Source organism: Coturnix japonica, chromosome 2 (genome assembly GCF_001577835.2).
Source record: "Coturnix japonica isolate 7356 chromosome 2, Coturnix japonica 2.1, whole genome shotgun sequence".
Classification (NCBI taxonomy): domain Eukaryota; kingdom Metazoa; phylum Chordata; class Aves; order Galliformes; family Phasianidae; genus Coturnix; species Coturnix japonica.
In genome coordinates this window covers 79,815,920-79,843,525 of record NC_029517.1, presented here as the reverse complement: position 1 = coordinate 79,843,525, position 27,606 = coordinate 79,815,920, and the positions used below count along the sequence as shown (strand labels likewise).

The window sequence follows — 27,606 nt, the reverse complement described above, 5'->3', positions numbered from 1 at the left end:
TGGTAAAGCTGCCTCAAAAAAGGATTTAGAGGTCACAAAAAAGAGTCTGAAATCTGTAGCTAACAGAAAATGACACTCCTCTACCCACTTCCCCCAAAAGGGAAACCTTGTTAGAAGCTTACTAAAGGACAAGAAAATGGAAATCTGAGAATCAAAAACCTTACTGAAGTGAGCCCAGTATAGCTGGCCAGCTATGCATCGATTCCTAAATCAAAAGGCACCAAGATCTTCTGCACGGGATCTTCCAGGATGATTTCAACTACTGCCTCAGTTTGTGCACTGCTACATCAGTAATCCCATCTTCAATAAGATGAGTTTGTTATGAGAGAACCCCAATTTTAAATATTTATGAAAGAAGTCTTATAGATTTCCCATTTTCAGACTTATTAAGGTTCAGCAATGATGGACACAGCTCCTTAACTGTCTATTTGAAAATTACCATTATGTACAGCTTAAAATTCTCCCCCGTTACTACCAAAAATAATGTCTTCATTGTTTCTTTACATGCATTTAGCATTTGGCTTTTCTTGAATTTAGAAGGAAATATTTACTGAATGCTTCTCTGAGTACTTTCCTGGCCATTTCCATTACCATCTCCGTGTGGTAATGAAACACTATCTTTGTTAGGGGTTTTCTTTATCCTCTTGTACACTGGGAACAGTCTGTGTTGTTCTTACCTCTGCTGAGCATTGATTTCTTCTCATTTGTCCTCTTGTTTCCCTTATCTACACACTGTTCTTCCTAGCACTGAATTTATATCATGCTCCTTTTATGTATACATATATACACACTGTAAATAGATAAGGTGTGTTCTTGTAGTGGACTGCAACATAAATTTTCCTTGACTCCACACATGGATACATGTAAATAAAAATTTTAAATGGACTTCTTAAAGTATATGTTGGAAACTTTAATTTACCTGTTATCTTTTGCTTCTCTTGCCCCAGCACTATACTGTTGGGGGATAAGTATACCTAAGCAACTGGTAAAATATACTTGGAATTTAAATATAAAGAATATATGAATGCTCGCTAAAAACAGTTTCTCTTCAGAGCTTAGCTAGGATTACCTGCTTTCTGAAACTGGCCCTTTTAAAACCTTAAGTACACTTACACAAGTGAAAACATATTCCGTACTATCAGATCTATGCTTTCTTTATATTAATAACATGGGAACAAAAATGATTATTCGCGCCTCACCAACAACTGCTTTCGTGAGGAGCTGCTTTTCTTCCACAAAGGGCAGCTCTTTTCTGCAGCAGACAACTCAGGCTGAGAAATTGCCCTTAGTTTTCAATGAGAGACAATCTCAGACCTATTTTGCATGAACTCTTTGATGGCATCAATAACATTTTCCACACACACGCTCGGCCACGCAGTTCCCCAGACCACGTGCGTCATCATCGCCTGACGGAGATTCACTCAGGCAGAAGAGAACCCCGGAGCCCTACTCCCAGCTTTGTCCCCACCATCCCCAGGCAATGCAGCCCATGTCCTTCAGAACCCCTCAGCCACCTCAACAACAGGCCCTGTTCACCAGAGGTTCAAGCCTCAGAGCTTCAGCAGCACAGCAAGTGGTGACCTCCTAGTTTGAGAAGGCTTAGCTTAGGCAGCCAGCCCTGGTGCTAGGAACAAGAAAACACTGTTTTAGCTTATTTAGGATTTTTGAGGACCTCAGCTGCTTGCATTAGAACAAAGCTTTTACACACACATGCAGAAAGCTACTCTCAGTCTTCCTCCATATCCTTCAGGATAGATTGTAATGAGCAGCTCAGGACAACACTTAGAACACATCTGCAGACATTTAGGACCAATTAGACCTGGCTAACTTCCTCCCTGAGATTCCAGCTGAGAAGCTGAGCTGAATACAGCATATAAAATACCTGGGCAGAAAGATGGCCGAAAGCATATTGATGTAGGATGCAAAAGGAAAACGAGGCTTAGCTGCTGGGAGCAGGAACTTTGAGCAGCTTTAAAGCAGCACTGAGGAGCAGATTTGATAGTGAGGAGAGTTAACCAGTGTGGAAATGAACCTGAGGATCTGATGGATTTCCTTTCCTTTGAAAATCAAGATAGAAATGTCTCTGTAAAAAATATGCTGTAGCTCAGCCAGAAATGATGGGCTTTTATGGGACTTGTGCATGCGGTGATCAGGCAGCATGCTCATCATGTGTAAATACTGAACTACTGCATGTTTTTCTTTTAAAGTATCACTGTAGTAGCTCCCTCTGGCCTTAAAATTAATTTTTGGGTTGTTTTTTCTCCATTTTACATTTTCTTTTGGTGATTTAAATGTAACTCCTCCAGGCTTACAAAAACAAGTAATATATGCACACGTTTCAAATGAGTTTTACTATAGCTTATGTTTGTTATCCAACCTTAGTCTGAATTACACTACATAAAAGCTGTTAAACGCAGTTATTTTCAGGACAGTTTTGCTGCTCTGCAATAATGCTCTGTTTCTGTTTTCCTATATTTTTGAATGCCTACCTGCAAAACCCCAACTTTAAAGTATTACCCTTATTGAAGGACTAAGGTAGAAGAAACATGCAAAATTCTTTCCAATTCCCTTTGAATTTGTCTTTAAAGAGATAAAGTAGCAATAAAATATTGTGCAAGTTTTAAAAGACAGAAAAGCAGTCCTTCCCCACGAACAATTAGTTTTACAAGGTCATCTGAAAACCAAGTGCACCATAAAAAAGCATCAGATGCTTTTGCAATACTTTCATTTTTTAATCATCCATTTAACACAAACTGCGCTATATCATTCAATAAGTATCTTTCCACATATTCTGTTGACAACTGAATTAATCTAGTACTTATATACCAGATACAAGGATTTATAGGAACTGGAACTATATGTTAATTATCTAATAAATAAAAGCTCACTGGACAGCTGTGCCATGTAGTTTCTGCAAAAATATGTTCCCCCTGAAGTAGTTAGTAGACCAGCTATTTATTGCATCATGAAATTATAACATTAGAAGGAAGAGTCAGAGAAAACAGATGCTTTACTACCTATATTTGAAAACTGTTAGTAAACATTTTGACATCCTTTTTTTTTTTTTAATTACTTTTTTTTTCCTAAAGAAATCATTTGCATTTCTTATTAAGCAAACAACATTGTTGTTTATGCAAGCTCTCTGCGAATACTTGCCACTCACAATTATTCACAGTTCTCAATTCACAATTCTTACTTACTTTTTTCCTTACCTACACATACAAATATGTGAGAACAAGAAAGTCATTTTAGTGCTTTGCAAAAATAAAATACAATAAAATAAAAGTAGACAGTAACAAATACATCGCACCACAAACACAAAATATTAAAGTATTAAATGTGTTTATTTTAAAGTATTCCATCATACTTTAATCCAAACCTGGTTTGAATAATCCCAGTGCTCCCATCCCCTCCCATAAATGATATTTCAAATTTGAAGATCTGTGATTTTTTGTTTCTGGCTGTGAGGAAAAGGTCAACGGACAGGCAGACAGTTTTGGTAGAGCATGAGAGCATTAAAGCCCTCTTAGAAAACAGACTTCATGGGTATGTGCGTCTGCTCGCTCGCACCTTTAAGGATGTAGGAGCACTATTCTATGCCTGGGAAAGTTACGGTTTAGACTGACGTAAATTTTGACTTTGTACTTTTAAAGAAGTGACAGAATGCTCAGAGTACAGGAACAGGCGCTCTTTAGTTTCAGCTAGAAATAGTAGGAAAACCTGCCAAACTCATTGCTAAAAACTTTGCTGAAACTAGCCTTGAAATGTAAAGAAATCTGTTCATCTAACACTCCATGCAGACAGGGATCCTGAGCACCTTCAGAATGAAGAGTCCATAACTCCAAGCCAAGGCCACTCCAATGTTTTCTAAATGGAATCACCGCAGTGAGTCAAAGTGGTCTGAACCTCGCTGAGCTCTGCAGTGGAGGGAAGGACATAAAAGCCTAAGGAGGGAGCAGCTCAGTATGGCAGTGCTGGACAAGCGGCTCCAAAATATCCCATCTGACCAAACACTCCCTGTAGAATCACAATCAATTTCTGCTGACTGCTCCAAGCACCTGTGTGCGCTTCATACAGGGGACATCAGTAAAGACAGGTCATATAAACTCATACCATGGCTTGAGCAGGACTAAAAGTGGCACACAGAGTGGCTGAAGCTAGCAATGATGGATCCAGTGAAACCTTTGCTTTTTTGTTTATCCTGGACTAAAGACTCTGCTCAGAGAAGGACACGAGCGTCCTTTCTCCTTACTGTTCCCAGCAGTAGAAAATAAAAGGTTGCTTGAAATTCCTATGCTCTCCTGATTGCTGGGACTTGCAGTAAACATTTAGCACACACAAAAAAAAAAACTAAGTTGCCCTTTAGTTGAGTACTTTATGAAAATTGCTGGTCTTTTCTCCGCCACGAGAAACAAAATGTAGAAATACAGGAGTATAAAATGCAAAGAGTTCTTGGAAGATGTGAGTTCTGATGTAGAAAGAAGACAACAGGACTCTTGGCCAACGCAGGGTATGACTAATCACACAAACATTGGGAAACCCTGGTGTGGTGTTGTATTGAAACTACAGAATCACAACCTGAACCTCTGATTAACAACCTGAAATGAGCATTAAGTCAGCCCCGGGAGCACAGGTGAAGGCAATTCTCCTGTGCTACCAGAAGGGGTGGAGCCTGGCTCCACCTCTCCTAGATCCCATTTAAGAGCTGACTGCCACTGGGGAAGGATCTCTTTTGGCGATTGCTTCTTGTGGAGTTTTTTTACTAAGCCTAGGATAAGGATAAGCTCTAACCATTCTTCTCTAACATAATAACTTGTTAGCCTAACTCTTTTATATATTTCCTAATTATAGCATCAGTATATTCATTGATTACACAGGTGTTTGTGATGTCCTGGAACCAGCAAATGGAACTGGGAGAGCTGGGTGCTGCCAGAGAGCTGCATGCCACCTGAGAGACAGAGAAACCTGCTGCTCCTATATTTCTACCAATGTCTCTATCCTCCTACCTCTCAAATTCTGCTCCACTAATAAACTCATTAGTATAGCAATATAATCAGCATCCAATTTTCCCCAGGGACAGAGAGAGAGAAGGAAAGGATCCCACATGACAAATGCTCTTGCTCTGCTTAATGCACTATAGGTAGGCACTCACGTACTGTGGCTGTGGGCTTGTTACAACATATTGGCAGAACAGAATCAGGTGAAAGGTTTCTCTTTATCTTTTCAGTCTGTAAGCCTGATGTGAAATAATGCAATATCACTAGGCTAAAGTGAATGCTGTGCATAGGAAGAATCTTGGCAAAGGAAAGGGTATCAAAAGCAAGAGAGATGAAAAAATAAGAGCACAGATCAACAAGGAGAAGAATCCAACAGAGTGTTTAGGAAGTTTCTGATGTCTGAATTCTGTCCACTGTGGAAAAGCTGGAAATGCTGACTTGTTTCTCACACACAGGAGGGTTATGGAGGACAGTATACTTGCTGGATTCAGCTCTGAGCTGTTTCCCAAGGGTTGCAAGACCATTTCTGCCAGAAATATTCTTGCTGAAGAAAACACACTGTTCCTGAAGGAGTGAAGCTGTTAACACACTGTTTCTACAGGAGTTACTCTGCTAGTCTAGCAATACTGGCGTTGTTCTAGCACTGCTGCTACAGGACAGCATGTTCTATGGAATGCCTTTCTAGACACGGGGCCATCTAGTTTTACAAAACCTATATACATAACACATATGCACTGTGTTCAGAACGAACCCTCTGTATCCAGTCACTTTTGGTCAATCAGATCCTTGCAGCAGCCATACCAACTCAGTGTAAGGAGCCGAAAGCATAAAACCCTGCGTTGACACTTGGCAGAGGGTAGCAGGGGGGCAGGTGAAGACCTGCTTCCACTTTCATAACAATCTGAACCACTCTGTCTTTAATCCCAGCCTGGCAGCTTCTTTAACACTGATTTCATGCATTTTCATATATGAATACATATAAATCTTTTTACAGGTTTTAGGGGAAGGATTTTGAGACATTGCTTATACAGAGATGGTTCCTTGCTCACACTGCCTGAGCTGTTGCCTTCCTGTAGGAAAGACGTTCTGCACAGAAAGTATGCTCCTACACCTTTCCTGTCATATCCAGCTAACTAATCTCATTTTGCATTGGTAAATATAGCACGTAATAATGTGAAGTAATAGCAAAATATATCCCAGCAGAAAGCTATCACTGGGGATTTTTTTCAGGTTGTCACACAGGAGACAATGCAGCTCTTTTATTATCTTGAAATCACGGAGCAGGTTTTTGCCAAACAAATCAAGCCCTAGCCCTCAGTGACTCCTACATCCATCCATCCATTCAAACCCAAACACTGCCCAAATGTCAGAGCACTGAAATCATGTCATGGAACGCCTTTGCATAAGAATCACTGCACATACAAGATAAGCACAGCAACACAGCATTTGCTTTGTCTACCTCCTAGTACAGAGCAAGAATTATGGAAGCAAAGTCTGACCCAGATGACCCAGTGCTGTAACAAGAAAAACAGACACTCATCACAGCACTGCCTTCCTGTCCACTTCCCAAACAGGTCAGCAAAGGTCCCCCAGAACTAGCAGGCCCTGCACTGAGGCAGGAAGGTGCACACAAGGCAGGAATATTCAACTAGAAGGCTTTCCGCTTAATCCATTCCTGGTCTGTGCTGTGCCTTGGGCAGCACACTAGTGTGCTGTATTTCCCTTGAGGGACAAAGGAGAAGCCATGCCTCTCCTTGTATTTAATGCATAGTTTTCAACTGTAAATATCACCTTTCACAAAAGGGTCTGGGAAACATTTATTGTAATCCATTTTTCTCCAAAGACTTTTTTCCCCCCCAAACCTGTACTCTATTACACCTGTACTACACAACCAGATCTATTGTTTTTATTAAGTCAACAAACCAAAGTGACACCAACAGCATTTAATTATTAATATTTCAACTCTACGTTATACTTCTAAACACGCAACAAAGCCCAAGTGTTGGTAAATGTAATGATTTGAAAACCTAAATCGGGATACGACATTTCGTCACAGAATCTCTTGTAGTTGGCAAGATAAAAGTTAATGAAGACCAGCATGTTTACACTTGGCTTAGATGGTGTAATAATGTAATAATCTAACATTTATGATAGATAGTAACGTTGTAAAAGAAGAAAAAAAAAGAAAGAAAAAAAAGAAAAAAATATGAATTATTTGTCAAAGTTACAGACACAAAGTTAAAACATCATTTGTGCATTTTTCCATAAAAACTACAAGATAAAAACATGAGACTGGGCAACTGAAGAATAATCTCTGAACCAGCTAAAGCAGGTTCCCTACAATAGGTCACACAGGTAGGCATCCAGATGGGTCTTGAATATCTCCATAGAAGGAGACTCTACTACCTCTCTGGCCAACCTGTTCTTCTTTTGTAAAGATTAAACCCAGCTCATTCATGCTCCACGTTTTTAATTCCAAAGCAGGACAACACTTGTTTTTACCTCTTCAGACCTGATCCAGTCATTGTAGATTAGGTCCAGCATCACTCTGATTTCGTTTTGCATTTGAAGACATTTCTTTTTCTGAAATAAATTAGGAGAGGATTTCAAAGGTACCAATAAACATTAAGCAAATAACTTAGGCTTGCACCTTTGAGGATCTCATGAATGATAAATCTGTGGAATTTACTGTTGTGTAAAAATATGATTGAGATAAGAAAGCACGTCTTTGAGGTTTTGTTGGTTTGGGGTTTGTTTTTGTTCTTTACCTTTAAGTATTATTGATCTAATATCCAAATCTGCTAAATCTGAAACAGTATTAAATCCTTTTGAAAGCATCTTTATTTTCAACATATCAAAGCAGCCGAGCGCTACAGCTCTGGTCTAACAACATAGTTAATAACATAAGTATATGACTTCAGAATTAAGCATGTGCATGTATTCAGGATTAGGGGTTTAATCTGTCAATCTTCCTCACGGTCTGTTAAACAGAGGAGTACAGAAAAAATACACACACATATATATATATATTTCTAATTGGAAACCACAATGACTGATAAAACTAATTAAATAAAGATATGCTAATGGGGGAAGGATTGTTCTCATTGTTTTTTGTTCTAAGGAAGACAAAAACTGGAAGAAAGAAATCGGCTTTTGATTAACTGATTCCCCCCCTCCTGCCTTTTAGTGATGGAGTTTTTTCTCTTGAACATTCAGCTCATTGCTCTTTCTCTGATGATGCTTTTCCCCTCACTGACCAGTCCCTCATCTGGATCCAAGACTTTTCCATCTGTCAAGGCCATTTCTCCTGTTCCTTCTACAGCACCCCCTGTGCTGCCCATGCCCCTCTTGCTGTCCAACACAATCATGATACTCTGTTCCCATCCAGTTCTGCTCTCCAACAGCAATGAAGAACTGCAACTGTCACCCTACGATCTTGTGTTTTTCCCTAAAGTCTAGCAAGACCTCCTTCCTTCCAAGCCCATGTCTCAAAATCCCCTTCTACGTATTCTTTCTGTTATTGTATTTGCCTCTACCTCTTCCTTTAACGTTTGAAGTCAAGCAATTTCAATCTTCATTGACTTCTGACAGAAGACCTCTCCCTTCTTGCTCCTTTTAGCCTACCTCATCCATTTGACCTAGACTTAGTAATGAACTCTTCTTTCTGATCTTTTAATCTTTGAGTTCTTCTCCGATGAATAAGGTTTCTCATTCCTCAGAACTGGATTTGCCATCCTGCCCCACCTTTTCTGACATCCAGCCAATTACCCTCTATAACTCCTCTTAGATACTAATCTTCACTGGATTCTTCCTACATAGAGGGACAGAAAATTACCATTGCCTCAGAAAGCTCTTGCTTCTGTTACTTCCCTGCTGCCCTCTCTGCTCCTGATTTCACACACTCAACTGTGTACACCTATCTCAGTACCAAGGTGTCTGCAGTACTATAAAGTTCAGCATGAAGTGAAAACTTCAACCAAAACAGGGTAAACAACCTGGCATTTCACCCACTCTGATTTCCTTACTATCAATATCCTCTTCCTGAGCAAATGAAGACACCATTACACCTTATTTTACAGTCCTCGTCCTCATCTGCCTAGCTATCTCCTTCAGAAAAGTCACCATACTTTTCACACGCACACCTTCATATTGCTCTGACTGTTCCCTGTCTTGCATTCACCTTTTTGGCAGCATGCCTTCTTGGCTGAGAAGAAGATTCTTAATGAACTGAGGGCACAGAAAGGGAGCACACAAGTGTAAACACAGACAGGCTACAAAGGGGAAGAACAAAAGCGTTGCTTGGGCACTCTGGTACAAAAACAGGAAAGAAAAAGCCCAGCTGGAGTTAGCAAGGGACATTAAGGTTAGAAACAAACAATTCCTTGGGAATGCTATATGCAAGAAGTTGCTCAGGAAAAATGTATCTCTTGATGGATGGGGAAGAGAAAGTTTGCAGGCATCAAAGAAGAGGCTGAAGCACACTGTGTCTCTTTTGTCTTACAGGTCTTCATAGCCTGCTCCCAAATCACAGCAGGTATCAACACAGTTCAGAAAAAGAGAAGGACAGCCAGCAGCAGAGGAATAGGTTTGAGACTCCTTAGAAAAATCAGGTATGTTCAGCTCCATCAGGCCAGATGGGTTTCACTGGAGGATCTGAGAGGACTGACTGATGTGACTGTGAGGCTGGTGTCAATTACCCTTGAAAGGCTAGCATTTTTCCATCTTTAGGGAGGTCAGGGAAGAGGACCTGGAGTGCAAGCAGTCAGCCATTCTCACCACAGCTCCTGGAAAACATCCTCTCAGAGTCCCTCTTCAAAGACACAAAGTACAAGGCTAGTAGAAGCAGTCAGCAGTTGAAGGGCAGATCACGTTCTACCTAGCTGACTTTCTTCCATGAAGGAAGGGCCTGAAGGGAGAGTGATGGCAGTGAAGTGCTTCATCCAGACTTCTGACATCATCTCTCACAGCAGACTCTTTTTTATGCTAAGGAAATACAGGTGGGACAGACAGACCATTGGAGCTGGGCTGGAAAGGGCAATAGCAGAGGGCACTACGGCCACCATGTTCTCAGTTTCCCTGTAGCCCGGGAAAGCTAATTCCATAAACATAAGAGAAAAAGCTACATGCTTTCATCCAAGATGCCAATCAGCTGCCTTGCGAGGGCTCACGACATTCTTAGAAATAGCCTGTTTTGTGCCCTGGGTTTCGTACTCACAAGTCAAGCTGGCAGATGTAGATCTTGTAAGTTCAGGTGATGAAGCAGACCCCAAGAGATGCTGGGTTTGAACAGGTTAGGAATCATTAATCTTTTCTATTACTTTTTTGATTAGATGATTAAAGTCTCCCACTGAGCTTGTTTCCAGCGAGGCTAACCCTGAAAAAGAGGATTCCTCTGAGATAAAAGGTTTATATTATGTTTTGTTTAGAGTTGTTTTGTTTTTGCCATCCAAGGTGAACCTGGTTGTTCTTTTTCATTAGCTTGCATGCTTTCCTGATTTCATCCTGCTTCCCCCCACCCCCCCCCACCCCCCCCACACAGCTGCATTGTGCTTTCTTCACTTGTTTTCGCTCCTCAAAGAAGATACAGTAAATTTAATAGCTCTGTGAGGCTTATGTACTTTGCTATTGTTTTGACTACATTATCACCACCGTTTAATGATAATGTATTCTCGGTATTTTGTTTGCCAAACATGCAACTGTTTTTAACTTGCAATAACTGCATAAGCTCATTAAGTGCTGCTTCCCATTATGTTACCGTATTACTTTACAGGTTTCAAGTTTGTCAGTGAAATAAGAAGTTTAATTGCTCCTTGATTTCAGGAAAGCCAGTGCTTAACATCTTGCATTTGATTCCTGCCTAATGTTTTGCTGCTTCAATCTCTGTCTATAAAAGCTTTCTTGCACTTAAATTCCTTTCTTGCAGACAAAGTCTGCCATGTGGAGTAGCAAAAATAAAAGTAAATATCTTTAGTGGAGTGTAGCATGAAGAACAAGGCAAATTAAAGAAGAAAATGAATCATACATGGTGCTTTTATGCTGCCTATGTAAGACTGAGAACAGGAATAAACCTTTTGTGTCTGACGGTCTTCAGTTACACCAAAAGTCTGCAGGAAATTTCTCTAGTAACCTGATCCCATGCACACCCCACAGCATCCTCATCTTCAGACAGATCAGATCTTGAGTCCACAAGATTTCTGACCATAATTCAGAATTACAGAATGGCTTGGGTTGGAAAGTGTCTCAAGGATCATGAAGTCTCAGGCAGGGACAGGGCTGCCTTCCACCAGCTCAGGTTGCCCAGGGCCCCATCCAACTTGGCCTTGAGCCAGGGATGGGGCACCACAGCTTCTCTGGGCAGCTGTGGCAATGCCTCACTGCCCTCTTGGTGAAAACTTTCCCCAAAACCTAATCTAAATCTCCTGAATTCCACTATTTCAAGGCAGTGGTGGAAATCTATGGCCTAGCACATATTTGCAGCTATAGTGATTGCTATTTTTCTAGGTTCTAGGTGTGCTGATGATGTAGTTTGGAAGGCAGCTCGCGCGCTGATGGGAACTAGTCTGCAGTGCTCCTCAGCTCTTCCTGCTTTTCACCTCATGGCACTGTCACTTCTGGTACCCATCCCAATAGTCAGGAAACTGCTAATAACACCAAAAGAAGGGCAATGAAGCTGATGAAGAGTCTGAAGCAGAAGACTTAAGCAGAGCAGTTGAGGAAACTGGGATTGTTTCAACTGGAGAAGAGGAGGCTCAGGAGAGACCTTATTGCCCTCTACAACTGCCTGAAAGGAGGTTGTAGCGAGGTGGGGGTTGGCCTCTTCTTCCAGGTAACAGCAATAGGATGAGAGGGAATGGCCTCAAGTTGCATCAGGGGAGGTTCAGGTTGGATATTAGGAAAAACTTACTCCTCAAAAGAATAGTGAGGCACTGGAACAGGCTTCCCAAGGAGTGGGTGGAGTCTCCGTGGAAGTGTTCAAGAACCCATGTGGATGCAGCACTGTGGGACATTGTTTGTGTGGGTTAGGGGTTGGACTTCCTGATCTTAGAGGTCTCTTCCATCCTTCTATTATTGCTGCCTCACTCTGTCCTAGAGAGGGGACTTGGATGAGAGTGGCGTTTGCTGAGGGCTGAAGTGGGCCAAGGTCTGTGGTGGGATGCACATCCTGCAGCAGGAGGGTGAAATCATGGGCAAAGACAATTCTTGGTAAGACCACACCCTAATCTGGGCTGTCTTTCACATTTAAAAAATAACAACAATAAATAACCCATAACTTTCCCTTCCTGCTCTGTAAACGTGCTTTCTGGTGTTATTATTCTGCTGATATTTTTCTACAAAAGAAAGAGCATTAGTATTTGTTACATCCGTATTATTTTCTTTTCCATAACTAAATATATATATGCTTACCTAGCCATGAAGAAAAGGCTGCACACAATGTTTCTGCAAGCTCCTTTGAGAGGGAATTTCATGAATGTTCTTACAAAGATGAGACAGTGATGAGAAAGCAGTTCTCACCTATTTGAGAAGATGAGTCTGACCACCCAAGGACACTCCAGAATGCTGGCATTTCCCAACTTCTAAATACTTTCTTGGGCAAACACAGAACTCTTCAACCTGAATGCAACTTGCAAACTCCTGAACTGAATTAATACATAGAGCTGGGACCGTGCCTTTAGTTAACATTGCGTAACATCCTCCATCCTAATATCCTGTTTTGTTTATAGCACTCATGCTCATTATTCAAACAGAAGATCTCCAGCCATGTTGTTCTTCAGAAGCAAATCAGAGCACATATTTTGTTTTGGGTTTTTTTTTAAGCAATTGTCCATCATTTGCACAATTAAAGGCACTTGAGCTGTTCCATGTCCTTACACGAGAGCTGAGGCACAAGCTGGAGCGCTGAAGGTATATTTTCTAAAGCTCAGACCACTGATTTCTCCCTATGAGAAAATCCATCCAGTTCACCTGAAAATGTAGGCTGCCAAAAGGGGCTGGAATACGCTTGACCCCAGGCCTTGACAGAGAGACGAGGATTGCTGGGTCTTTGCTTTTATGTCACTACATAGCAAAATGATCTGTTTTCATGTGCCTGCTTCACATAGAACTATTTTCAATGGTACCCATTAAGCCATTAATTCAAGTGAGAAGTCTCTGCCAGTACGTAATGATTTTAACCTTTCTCACAGCTATTAAAAAATAAAAAATAAAAATCAGCCTGCCATGTGAGATTTCTGAATTTTCCCCAGCTGTTGGTAGGGAGAGTCTTTTTTCCTTTCTTTAAATAAAGGGAAGTTATGATAAGCCATAACAAAAGAGTAAATCAAGCACTCAGAAAGAAGACTGCAAAACTAATTTATGTGTTGCAATTCTAATGCCCTTGTGCAATCCTGGACAAGTTACTCAAAACAGACTTTCCAGACATACTCAGCAACCGGAGATTTCTCATCATCTGACCCCACCCCACCCCCCCAAACCCCTCAAATAGGTTGCAATAACTCAGACCAGCGGAAGCTGTTCAGGAGCGCTTTGTTTTTCCTAACATCTAATGTTTATACCCGAACTTTATTTTATACAATAGGTCAAAAGGCAGTTTTCAGCCTAGTCTAGTTCATGGGTGACATTAAGACATTTTGGAAAGTATATCAAAATTTACAGATTCTTTTCTGAACACGGGTTCTAAGAGGATCATGCTGAGGAATAGGCTTCAGTGCAGGAGCAGCAACCACAATGACATGGGAGATCCAGCCATGTGGCCAACAGACTGTCAACAAAGGCAGTCAGCCTGCATGGTAAACTCCTTTCTGCAATTATTACCTCGCTATCTATAAGCATGGGAAGAAATGCCTATTTCTAAGTGAGTTACAGAACTGAACTAGATATAGGAAATGAAACATGGACTCATGTAAAAAAGGAGAAAAAAAAATAAGGAGTTATCTAAAAGATAAAACTAAAGGATGTCACAGTATTTGTGTTCTGAAAGATTTTAGTCCCAACACTGATTTTTCTACAGCATTGGACCTTTCCGAGAAGGAAAGAACGGGACTACAACTGAAAACTTACTTAGAGGGAATCCTACCTTTGGATCTCTATGGTTTCTTCTAGCTTACATCAAAATCAAGAACTTGTGAAAAATACCTTAAGAAGTCGCTGATTTCAAATGAAACATGGCGTATTTTTCTTATTTCCCAAATATTACACTGAAGTTAATTCCAGCAAGAGTATTTTCCATGCAGGAGATTAAAATGCAACTGTTTCCAAATTAATACAAAAAAAAAAATCTCAGTTTCCTCTTGTGTTCCGTTTCATTAGAATCCCTTAATAGATCTATAAATTAAAATATTACTGCCGTGCATTCTTCTGATACACACGTCTATGTAAAAATAGCAACGGAATCCTATTCTGTATACAGAGAAAGGAAATAAATTAACGCTTGTGTAATATCCATGAAACATAACGCTCTGAATAGTTCTGAAGGATAATTAGATTTGCATATACTCTCTCCTCCGAAGACCCATACACTATAGTATTTAGAGCTGATTTTGAAAACCATAATTAAACAGTCAGGAAAACCCTGGAAAATTAGCCGAACCACCAGCACCGTAAAAGTCATGGGGAGAAAACAAACAAACAAGCCCCTGGCTGCTCGTTTGGGCCACATAATGAATTCTGGTAATGCCAGTAAGTTATGGACCAGCAAAGAGCCAAGTCATAAGCTCTGCTGCTCTGAAACTTCAACAACTGCATTACACTTTTAACAAACAAATCACTGTTGACGACTTGTTCGGCTTACCAAAATGCATTTACCTCCCAGAGAGAGACTTGTCAGCTCAATCTATAGTTAATAATTCCTTTCTGCCTGCTCGTTTATCCTTCCTGAAACGCAAGGAGAAAATATGATTCCCGAAGCTTCTGCTAACCCCCTCTGACAGCCTCGGAGGGATTTTCAGGGGCTGGGAATTTATCACTGTGCTACAGTGTGGGATCCTTACATTGTGCCTCATTGCCATCAGGGTTGCAGGTACAAAGAGGGGCCAGGTGAATGAGTCAATGTGGCCAATGCTGTGATGGCCAGCATCTGGGACAAAGAAATGCATTAAATAAAATACAGCCAAGATGCCGGCCTCTCCTCCGAATATGCTCATCAATCGCATCGGCTCCTGTCATGCCACTCATGCAGCACAAAGCAGGTGGAAATTATTCACTCTTCCCCACTGGGGATTCCCTCTGCAAATGTAATGCTGGATTAGCCAGCTCATAAGTTGTCTTCCCAAGGTTCCCAGGGCTGAGGAGCAAAGCAAGCACAGCCCATGCCAAAATGCGCCTGGTGTCAGCTCACGGCTCTTGAGGGAGGCTTTCTAATTGCCATAAATTAGCTGCTATTACTTGCTTTACAGCAGAGAAGCAGAGAAGTGGTTGGTTCTCATTTTGCCCTCATCCGGAGTTAGCAAAGGACACACAGGCTTTGTCAGCATCCTACTCTGCTTGGAGGGGAGCCCCTTATTCCTGCAAATCCACCAATCAGCCCACAGGGAAAAGGGGCACATGACCAGGATCACAGATACATAACTGTATCTGTTCTGAATCATCTCACTTCTAAGGCACCGACAGACCCCATGCTGCCACCATTCTGAATCCAGCCCATCTCTCCTGCTTGAATGGGGGGCCATGGGCATCCTCAGCTCTCTTTAACAACACTGTGACCCTCTAAAACAACAGAGATGTAAGTAAACAGCCACATAGCTAAATTCTGCCCTTCATCTCACACCCATACAACTGAGAGGACATAAAAGGCCAATTTCAGCCTCAAGGTAAACAACTGGTGATGGAGGTAGAGCTGCTATTTACACCAAGGTTGAGCCTGGTGCACTGGAGCTGCGCAAATACAACTCAGCACAGTATCAGAAGATATTCTGACATGCTCTGCAAAATTTTAAAGCAAAACTGTCTTTCTGTCTAGGAGAAATATAGGCTTTCAGGTCTACCCCTTTGCTATAGATTTTGCTACAGCTCTTGTAAAAGTCTATGGAAAATCAAGTGTCTACAGTCTTAACCAGTAGTCATAAGAAACTGGTACTTGCGGGCTCCTCCTGCTTACTCTATCAGATAAATCTGTTTGTTTGTTGTTTTATACATAGATAAATCATAATCTAGTAGCCCCTCCTTGATATCAAGCAGTGATTAGCACTCAAAAAGCGCCTTAAGTAGTGGGTTTTACTCCTCTGCTTACATGGTCGGACAGTCAGGTCCTTTCCTCTTGTCTTTATAGCAATATTTCTCCAGGCAGCATCTAAAAGCAAATAAAGTAAACAAAACATAAAGCAGAAATAGGAAGTGAAAGAATTTGGTCAGTATGCTGACGTGATGAACAGGAGCACTCAAGACTTCACTAGATGTTCCCCAAACTATCAAGAAAAGAAAAACCAAATAAGACACAAAATTGGAGGACAGTTTGGCATCACAGTTTGCTATCTCTCTGACTGTTTTCAGCAATAAAAGACATTACTCACAGAGGACACAGAAGAGAAGTTTGAGGCAGTTTTCTGTAGCAGAATAACCACTTTGCAACCTACTTCTTTCATGCTGTTTTCTGCAGTAGAAGAAAGATGCTTTCCAAACCACTTATTTCAGCTACCAGCTCTCAAAGAAGTCCATTTGCTGCCTCAAGCTTCAGGTGGGATCCATTGCCAGGTCTCCACCTGCGTCAAGAAGACCCACAGCTGCCAGGCTCGGTCCTACTGCCCGCATACATTATCACCATAGACTAACCTATGCCTCATCCTTAGAATTCAAAAACAGAAAAAGAAGAGAAAATTGAGCACAGGAGCCACCTTTTCTTAATCTTCTCTTTCTGGAATTCCCATGAGAAGTCTAAGAAATGTCGTGGAGAGATTTTGACCATAAGAATGGTGTTAGGCTGAACTCTTCCACCCTGGGTAACTTAAAGGGGCTAAGGAAACGTTTTCAAGATTTTAATAGAAAGATTTATTCCACAAAGTAGTACTGGTACCTTGTATATAATCTTGCTTAGATAATTCCAAGTCCAATGTACAGTGTCTGTAAATAGCATATAAATATATGGTACTGATAAGTAATTACTGTGACTCGACAGACTGTATATTTGGGGGGAAAAAAGGAAATGTGAAAGGCAGTAAAAAAACTTCACATCTGTACATTAACTTGAATTTCCAGGTTTTGATACCAAACAACTTCACCGTTATGTTTGAATAATTCAGGATTTATTTACTTATTTAGGCAATACACTGCTTTTGATTAGGTTTATCTGGTGTCTAACAAAGCATCATATTCATCTCTTTTGTTTTCTGTATGTGGACCCTTTTATTACGGTATAGTATCTTATTTGTTTTAATGCCGCTCTGCTGCGGATTGCCAGCTCATTAATTTTTCTGCTATAACACCCAAATCCCTTTCCTGATCAGTGTGATGGATGATTGATTCCTTGCTCCCAGACTAATTTTTTACGTTGCACTGCATTTACCATCTGGTAGATAAATCACCCAAAACGCTCAAATTCTGAGCTTGGTTCCACAGTTCTTCTTTATTTGCTCAGCCAGCAGCATGAATATCACTTGCAAATGTGGAGGTTGTGTTCTCTCACCTGGGTAACTCTTCTACATTACAGACAAGGGTTTAACAAAGAGCACCGAGATAATGATACACCTCTTCTCACTTAACAAAAACAAACAAAAATAAGGCAGCTGTTCTCTGTTTTTTCTATCCAAATTCTTTGCTCCAAACCTATGACAACTGCAAGATTCTGATGTGAGAAAGGCTATTTGTTACAGCTCAGTACTGACTTTGCACATTTCAATCATATATGCGTATTTTCACAAAGGTAGTCTGTTTAGACATACAAACAAAAGGACATCCTTTGCAGACAGCCACGGGAGAAATACAATTAAACAAACTGCCTTCCCTTTGTACAAGAAAAAAAAAGTATTCTATAATCTTAACTCGAGCCTGTCGATTTTATTTTCGCTTTTATAACCCTGAAATTCCAGTCAAGACAGGAAAAACGGCCTCTGCCTTGTGGAATTATCTAGGTAAAGCTATGTGAGAAATGGAGGATGAAGGAAAATCTATCCTAAAACACCATGTTTTAGGAAGGTGACAGCTCATCTGCCCACCGCTGCACCTGGTATTATTGCTCAGTAGGACCCCGTTGGCTCTTCTAAAGATGTTTTGCTGCTCCCCTTTGCCCTGGAGAACCCACCTAGCACAATGAACTGACCTCTGCCTCTCCCAGAGGGATGAGAGAGAGGCAGCGCACAAGCAGTCAATGCTAATTAGCAAAATGTAAAGATTTAATTAGATCAGCGCTTCCCTGAGTTTAAAAGTAACCAACTGGTACCTACATACCAATTTTTATCAGTCCATCTATGGAAAAGCCTGTTGAAAACGTTGTTTGAGATGTCTTCATCAATCAGCTACAGAATTTACACCTCGGCCATGAGGCTTACGGACACCTTAATGATTTAAACTTTTATTTCCAAAAGCTTTGTATGCTTATGTATTGGTTTATTTTGAGGGTTCTTTTTATGCATATGCACTGACACCTTTGGCTAGCCCAGATCTCAAGCTTTTATGCTGCAGTTGGGAAGGTATTTCTCTGTGTTAACATTTTAGAGGAAATTCAGCAACTTTCTGCAAATGATGCTTATCTAATCACTCATTCTTGGTGTTTATGTGTGAAACTGTACGTGCAGCCATGGGTAGCAAGTCAAATTCCTGTGAGGCTCACCAAACACCCCCCTGTGCTTCAGGTTTAAGCAGCAGGGCACTTTCTCACCTGCTGCTGAAAGAGGTTTTTAGGTTTTCCACAGCCATGTGTGAGTAGATGTGACAGCACGACCTCACTGTGGGCCGGGTGATCCTCACACCATCAGATGCCATGTCATAGGAGTTCAAGCCGTCTGAAGCAGGTTTTATTCATCTGCAATAGGCTGCTGAAATAGGGCCGAAATGTGCCAGTCTGGGAAATAAGCAGGGATGGGCCTGGGGTGAGGCAGAGTTCTGAAGGTTAAGCGTTTCATCCCAAACACACCACAGCACTCAAGGGCAGATTAACCGGAGCTCGCCAGCTCTCTGGCTCAGCCAGCCGCCTCCATCTGCTCTGACACCGGTCCCATGTGGCCGGGTGAGGCGGAGGAGGCCCCAGGGCCTTGCCTGGAGGAGCTCAGCTGCCACCCGCCAGCAGGTCGAGCGCTGAGAAAGAGCAACCCACCGCAGCCTCACGCTGTGCTTCCAAAGCAGATTGCAGAAACCATCCCACAGCCTGAACGTCCTTGCTCTGGCTTGCCAAGCACTCCTTTTTAAATGTTGATATGAGCAGCAAGGTCCCAGCCTGGCAGGTCGACTAAGGGAGGATGTGGTCGCTACGGAAAGGATAATTTCCCTTTGAAAAACTTATTGACAGTTCTGTCTTGTTCTTGATTTTATCCTCTTTCATTTCACGTGTTTTCCTGCTGGTCTTAATTAACGCTATTTCTGAGGCGTGGATGAGGATCCTGCCAGCTTGAACACTGTTATATAAAGTGAGTGTTTCAAGACTGTAATTGCAACAAAATTTATTTTTATAATACTAAGTCAAAAGAGAGGCATTACAGGGATTTAATTTTATTTTGAACCCGATCCTTTAAACACTGTTGCTGTAACACATAATCTATTACCGGAAAAGACTCGTCTTTTCAGTCCTTAGAAATTGTCGCCTATAATTAGAATTGAAATTATCCCAAAATAAATCCCGATTTGCTAGTTAAACACCACCTCCTCACAAAACCACACTGCGACTAGTAAGGCAGTCACAGAGCAAATGAAGCCTTGAAATAGTGGTTAATATATGGTTTAATAATGACTTTGGAACAGAGGAACGCACCTCTGCAAAACCCATGCAAACCCCTGCTCAGCATCCCAGCCCTACCCAGTTGGGCCTGGGAACATAATGGGCTCAGAAAGAATCCTTCTGGTCACCTTGCTAGGTTCTCAAAGAGCTTTGCTGGCATCATGTCCCCCACTTCACATAAGACAAATGTTCCATGGAAGGAATCTTAAACTGGAGAAACAGATTTGACTCTTTTTTTCCTCTTTTCATATGTGCACTGAAGACTCCCCAACATTTAAATAACTAATGGTGCTACTGGGTATCTATCTAATAATGAAAGATGAAAGAATTCTGCCCTCAGATCCTCTTGAAGCCAACTGTGAAGTAAATTGGAACTAAAGGTATGTTGTAGCTGTTCATCAAGACAAAGAAGCAGATAATAAGGTTCTTCAGGTAATTTTAATTTCATCAGATCACATTTTGATTGCTGAACTTACCCCTAAACAATTTTTTTCTGTATCTTTTTATCCTTCCTGGAGGAAAAATATTACAAAAAGGAGACCCATTTTGTCAAGAAATGGCTTCATATAGTAAAATGTACTGTGGTTTTCTTTCATACAGTATGCTTTTCTCTACACACTCAGGACCTACAAAATACAATTCCACATTCATGCTTTTCCTTTTTTTCCTTCCCATAGTTTTTCTGTATTTCAAAACTGTTAAAAATACAAGATGATCTAAGAGTGAACTACAGCCATTAGTAGAGAAGGTTATTTAGTCTATAGCAGATTATCTATTTGTTGTATTTGTTTTTATTTTAATTGTTATTACCTAAAGCTATTTTTGTGATAGAATGATTTTATTATTATTATTTTTAAAGAATAACAAACATAGAACTTCCTCGGTCTTTAGCTTTATTGGATATTGCAGACGGCTTACAAAAAGACAGGCTTATCCCTCAAAAACACAACATGTCCCCTATCACCACTTTTGTTTCACAGCAAGTGTAGGGACTTACCAGAAAGGATAAGCTGTCATCTACAGTCAGAAAAACAGATCCTTACTTAACATCCCTGGTGCTCACCATTTTTTCTTCCCCAAAAGTTACATCTAGAGTTGATTTGAAAGCTACTTCTCCTACCTCTTATATGGACACATGCCAAAATCTGGCCCTGAGATGGAAAAGTCACAAGCACTTTCAGCTTGATGATCAGTGATGGAACACAATCATCATCTCCTTACAGGAAAAAGGAAAATCCAGCCTCCAGTCAATATCTATCTGCACTATTCTCTGCCTTCCTCCTTCACTCAAAGACCCTGACCAGAGATTTTCCTTTTTCCAAATCCAAGTAAATATTAACTTTCCCCTTAATCCAGTGCACTGTCGATTCTAGAAAAAAAACACATCAGACCCTAAGTACAAATGCTTATCCTTACATCAACAGCAATAAAAGTGCCTGACAGGTCTTAATAAAGACAGTTCTTGTTTTCCCTATAACAGGAGTTATCAGGAAGGTCTCGGTACAGAAGGAAGGTTCTCTTGGCAACATTTTTCATGACAAACATAGCTGCTCTTTTCCCCATTTCAAGGAAGTAAAGAAATTGGATCCCATCCAGTCTCTTCAGTCAAGCTTCACTTACTCCATAGCAGCATCAGTTCCCACTAGTGACAATGATGGAGTGGCACCTGTTATGAGATGATTTTCTGTTATTCTGACACTTTCAATTCCACTTTAATTACCTTTTCACTCTTAATTCAGCATAAGAATCTGCATCACAAGGACATTCCATGGCTAAATAATTACACTATGGGGAAACAAATACGTGCATGGTATTCTCTGAGTTTTAATTTCTCTTTTTAATCGCTCTGACTTTTTCCTTATAGCTGATTTGTATTCATGCCTTATGATAGTTTCTCAAAGTGATCTGTAACCTGACTGAGTCTAGATCATTTACTTCAGGAGTTCAATTGGCACAAACACATATCACAGTTTACTTGGCTTGACTGTTGTAATTCATCTGTGGGAACATAAGTCGTAGTCGCAGATAAAATAACCAATTATTCAAGTCCCAGGTACCATTTCAGATCAGGTTTATCTATGCATGCAAACGAACAAACAAACAAAGAAGACATGTATTTCTTAGAACAGCTAGGCTAATTTACCTGAACCTGTATCCCCAAGCCATCCCCCGTTTTTCCATTCTTACCAATCTGGTTTCACACCATTAACACAAATTGATTTGGTCTTGTATAACATAGGATGACAAACTAGAACCAAAAACCCCACTTAGTTAATCTTTACAACAACAACAACAGAAAAGGCAAAAAGAGTATGCCTGTTCCAGCAGTTAAGCACAGATAAAAGCCAGGCTTGAGGCTACATCAGATTCTGGCTGACAGAGTCACGCAGAGCTCAGGCACAAACAAGGGTGAGCTCTGGCAACAGTGAGTGTCTGAGGTTTATGTCATCCCACATTGCTTTCATGTGCACCAGGTGGACTGGGCACAGCTTTATGTTCTTCCCCTGCACAGTAGGAACAGAATGGATCCAAACTTGAGATAGTGCAAAAGCCTAGACCGATAAAGAGTATACACACAACTCATTTTGGCCAACCCACTCTTCAGCTCAGCTTTTCACTTCACAGAGTAGATGTTATCAATGTGAGTAGCTTTAGACTCCTGCTTATCCTAAGGAAAAAGGTGAAGTACTCAACTGCAACAGCTCATACATAATAGATAATGCATCAGAAAATAGTGATATTTTATCCCGGTTTGAACTCTAAAACTGCAATTAGCCAATATATGTAGGCAGTATTTTTGAAAGAGAGCCTATCCTAGATGTATTCTAGATGCTTCTGAGACTGAAAACCTTACAGAGAAGACTGAGCAGTCACAAGCACTGAGTGCGGCTCAAACTTGGTGCTCCTAACTCTAACATATTCTTGATTACTAAGTTTTTGGCACTTACTTTTTAAGCTTCTCAGTGTCTGATCCTTTTAACTATCAAACAGTTTTAGAAGGAAGCAGACATAGCAAAGGCAAGGGCCACACTCAAGGAGAGACGGTTTGTATCAAAGTAACATATTTCAAGCATCGCTACTTTGGTTTGGCCTCAGTGCCCTTTGTTTTTACCACTTCCTACAATCCCCACAAGCTATTAAGCACTGAACAAGACAGCAGCACTAACAGTCCACACACAAACGACAGATGATATGTTATTCTTCACTGCTGGTCCTTGATTACTGCAGGTGCACAAATACGTCACATGCACCACATCAAAGTAGTAAAGAGGTGACTTGTGCAGGTAATTTTTTTCTTCATATGTTTATGATGTGCCACTTCTGCTGGCATGGCAGTGATAATCTTGGCGATCCTTGCTACAGTGTCTGGAGAACAGACTCGATATCATCTAACAAAATAATGGAAATGAAGAGTGCCTAATTGAACAACCTCTGCTGCACAACAAGGATATGGGGAAATAACAATATCAGCAGGAGACAACAAGGACAAAGACTTTCAAATTCTGAATGAGAGCAGATTCATCAGTGGTAGAAAGCAGACAAGCAGAGGACCAAACAAAAAGAGATCTTTTTTATCTATGCTCCTACAAGCACTTCTAGCAGTAATGACAGAAGACGTATTGTAAATGCACTGCTCCCTCCTTGAGTGTGTGCAAAAATCAACGATTAGTGTAATTTCTCTCCTCTGTTGTTATACTACTTGGAGTTATTATTATGTTCCTGGATGTTCCTGCCTTATCTGCATTGAGACTGCCATCTCCCGTTGCTCTTCCTGCTCACCTTCTGTGCCCTTCCCAAATCTTTTATCTCTAAAGCTCTGCTCACACAAGGAGTAAGCATGCAAGCACAAACACGCTTTGAAAACGTGCATACAACGTGGCTAATTCTTGTTAACCTTTGTGAGTTTTCTCAGCTTTCTATCTTTTCTCATGCAGCTTTCTCACTCCCTTCTTCTCACATACAGGTCAACATGTTCCACTCCCAGCCCTTCTCAGGACCCTCTTGTTGCCCAGCATCATGATGCTTTCAATCTACTTCTGATGCCTATTCTTCCCTTCTCATCCTACCATGTTTTAAAATATCATAATGCATGAATTCTGTTTGTGCTTGCTGTACTCCTGATGGTTCGCCACTTGATGTTCCCTGCTTCACTGCTCTCTTCTGTCCATTTTCTCATTCTCAGTCTAATTTACTCTGAATTATTTCAGGGTAGAAGCCATATTTCTAAAGCATACTGAAACTTAAGGTAACATGTACGTGGTAAAGGATTGCTCCCCTATAGCTTCCTCTGCCCATCTGTCTAACAGTTTATAAGCTTTTTGACAGCTTATTGTTCCATGCTCAATAAACAGCACATCATGCTCTCCACTGTCACCCTACACAAAGGATGGATACTTTCCTTTGTCCAGCTCTTCCCTCTCTCTAATCAGCATTTTCCATCTACTTCCATCTACAAGCTATTTCAGAGACCTTACGACTTTGCAAAAGAAAAACTTTAATGCTCCTCAGAAGGGGAATTCTGCGGAAGACCACATGTCCTTAATTTTTCCTTGGCTTCATCCAGTCCTCAGTAAGCTGCCTTGAAACAATTTTATCTTTACACAAGTCTCTCAAAGAGACTTTAAGAAACCAAGGGCAGCATATGGCCTCGTAGACTCATAGGAGGTGTGCAAAATCATCCCAACAAGCACATATGATCACATAAAGGAGGGAAAAGGTGAAATACTTAGCAACAGAGGCATATTGCTGCTAACTGAAATCCCAGGTGCTCAAATTTGAAGCAAATCTTAATGCAATGATCTCCATTTGGGCAGTCTCAATAAAACGAACCCCTGCGGTTGCAAAACAACCCACATGTGGGATCCATCCCGACTGAGACTGAAGAATGCAGCAGGGGGATTCCCCAGTGTAACTCATAAACCAAATCTATTTTATACTTCCTTTCCCAGTCTTTATTAAGAACAAGACTGACTCACAACCGGAGCAGATAAGCAGCTATCACCCCATCCTGCTTACAGTCATCGAGTACCAGAAGCGCAGCACAAGATGACTACAAGTAAAGCTGGCAGTAAGATAACATCTCTAAAACATCAACCCTAACATTTGGTGCCTACTCTCTCTTTTCCAGAAACAAAACAAAACACAACCCAAACCCCATCAACTTCTGTTCTATCCAGCATTCTCATTAAAATCAAGCTATTTCAGTTTTCTCACTTAGCAAGGGACCCTTGTAGGTCCATAGTAGGGACCGACGGACAAATGCACAGAAGTCCAAATCACATCATCAATTAAAGGCAGCTATGTCCTAATTCTCTGCCTCTCGCTCTAATCACTTGATTATACGATCCTCCCTTGGCCAGTGATGATGCCATTATATCATCATATAACAAAAGATGGAACTGTAATGCCCGGGCAGAAGGGACAGAATCAGAACTGGGAAAGTCATCTGAATTTTTTATGTTATCTGCCCATGTTGCAGTGCTCTTCTGCTACAGCAAACTCATTCTTTATCAGTATAGCTACATAACGGAGCAGTGAGGAAGCGCTACAGCCTCAGGGACCAACACAAAAAAGTTTAAGAAACCGCTCCAGGGCATTCGGTCAACCTGATACAAACATGAAAATGACAAAGTAATAGGCAAGGTCTGGATTCTCCTTCCTTGAGCATGGAAAGTAATTATGCGAGTCCCAACTTTAGAAGTAAAAGCTGTCACAGAGTTCTAAGTTTGCTGCTTTGTGCAAAGAGTGAGCCCTGCCATGGCAGTCCGCTGAGAACGGTGCTGATGCCCCACGTGAACATACAGGGAAGTCATCTATGGCAGGGAGGGACCTACCCGGTAAAACTTAATGAAGCCCTATTGCGATAAGCGAGGGGAAAACCTGATCCAGACTTCACGTGTTGATATCAGGCTCTTGAAAATCAACGTGGGAAACCGAACCGTCTCAATCATGCGTGAAGCAGGCACAGCACGCACGGCAGAACCTGCTGCCTTTTTAAGCCCTATTTTTCTTCCACGTTTTTACAGTGACACCACAAGCGGTGCCTGCCATACACGTTGTAGATGGCACCTATCTCTGCTTCTGCCTTTTGTACTTGACGGCGTTAGCCTGGATGCCCTCTTCCAGCAGGGTTCCCTGAACAGCAGTCTCAGTGCATCCCACATTGTCTTACAAACTTCCTCCCTTATTACTGATATTTCACACTCGCCCTCACTGATTTATGCCCCTGCTCCGCTCCAAAGACCCACACGTCCCTGCCGGCTGAGCCGCTAATGCCGGCGACACTTTGACCTATTAACCCTTCCTTAAGAACAACCACAGCGTTCCTGCGAACACAATACAAAAGTCGGGCAACCTCACCGCGTCGGCGATGCGGTACAACGCGCGGACGACCAACCCGGCTGAATTCAGACTAAATAAGCGCACCGAGAGCGGGCGGCGGGGCGGTTTGTTCCCCACTTTGTCCCGGCTGCGGTCCGGTACCGCGGGGATGGAGCTCCCCGTGCCTGGGAGCTGTTCCGCACCCGCTGCACACAATGGAACGGAGCTGTTCATCACCTCGGAGAAGGCACCGCGCTGCGCCCCGGCCCTTTGTGGGGAGCGGCGCTTCGGAAGGGGGGGAGAGAGAACGACCTGCCCTCACCGAGCGGGGCCGGAGGGGAGAACCGAGCCCCGCTTGCGAAACGGAAACTTCATGCGGTATTTACTTTGCCCCGCTTTACAAACGCCATATCCCTCACGATGCGCGACAACGCGCTGCTGTCACGCCGAACCGCACCGCGCCGGCATCTCTCCATCTGTCCGTCTGTCTGTCTGTCTATATCCACGGAACCAGCCCCATCCCAGCGTCTCTCCTCCTCCCGTCCCTCGCCCCGCTCGGCGCTCAGCGGAGCCCCCGGGGCAGCGGCTCCCCTTTGTTTTCCTCCCGGCCGCTCCGCTCCCCCACGTGCACGCGTGGGCAGGGCGGCGCGGGGCTTTACCTGAGCAGTTGCCTCCTTTCCCTTTGCCGCCGCCCTGGCACTCGCCGGCGGGCAGCGGGTGGGAGGCGCGGACGGCGGGCAGAGCCGAGAGGGCGAGCAGCAGCAGGGCCGAGGCGCAGCACAGCCCCCGCGGGGGTCCCGCTCTCGGCGGCGGCCGGGCGGCGGCCGGGCTCTCCGCCACCATGGCGAGGGGCGGCGGGGGAGCGGCGGGATGGCGGCGGCGGGGGCCGCAGCCTCAAGCGGAGCCCGCGGCGCCGCCCGGGCGGGACCGTCCTTTCTCCGCCGCGCCGGAGCGCACCTTCAGCATCCCCGCGGGGAGCCGCCGCCGCCGGGCAGGGCCGGGCAGGGCCGGGCGAGGCGCTGCGGGGTGCGGGAGCGATGCCCCGGCCGCGCTCCTTTGTGCGCGGCGCCCGGCGCTCCGCCTGCAACAAAGGGAGCGGAGCCCGGCGGTGCGCTGCCGCCGCCGCGCAGGGGGAGGAGGAGGAGGAGGAGGAGAACGGGGGGGAGGGGGAGGAAGGAGCGGGCGGCACACGTGACGGCAGCCCCCTCCCCCGGCCGAGGGGAGCGAGGGGCTGAGCGGGAGGCGGGGGGAGGACGGCTGCGGTCCCACCGCGGGGAGCGGCCGGAGCGCTGCGCTGGGAGCCGTGGGCGCAACGCAGGGTTGAGGAGCCTCGCTCGCTTGGTGGGGGCGTTCGTGCCGAGCCGATGGGTCGGGGTCGGGGCAGGGACTCGTAACCCAGAGCTTTTACAGCCTGGTTTGTTTTTTTTTCCC

The 27,606-nt window shown here is 42.8% G+C and overlaps 1 protein-coding gene across 1 annotated transcript in view; it reads right to left on the bottom strand.

Moving 5' to 3' along the window:
- Window positions 1–27,275, bottom strand: part of TMEFF1 (transmembrane protein with EGF like and two follistatin like domains 1) — a 115,871-nt gene extending 88,596 nt beyond the window's left edge. Inside the window, exon 1 of the mRNA XM_015855183.2 lies at window positions 26,835–27,275. Within this exon, the coding sequence (XP_015710669.1) occupies window positions 26,835–27,018 (184 nt within the window). The 5' untranslated portion in view covers window positions 27,019–27,275. The remainder of the gene's footprint in view (window positions 1–26,834) is intronic.
- Between the last annotated feature and the right edge of the window lie 331 nt (window positions 27,276–27,606).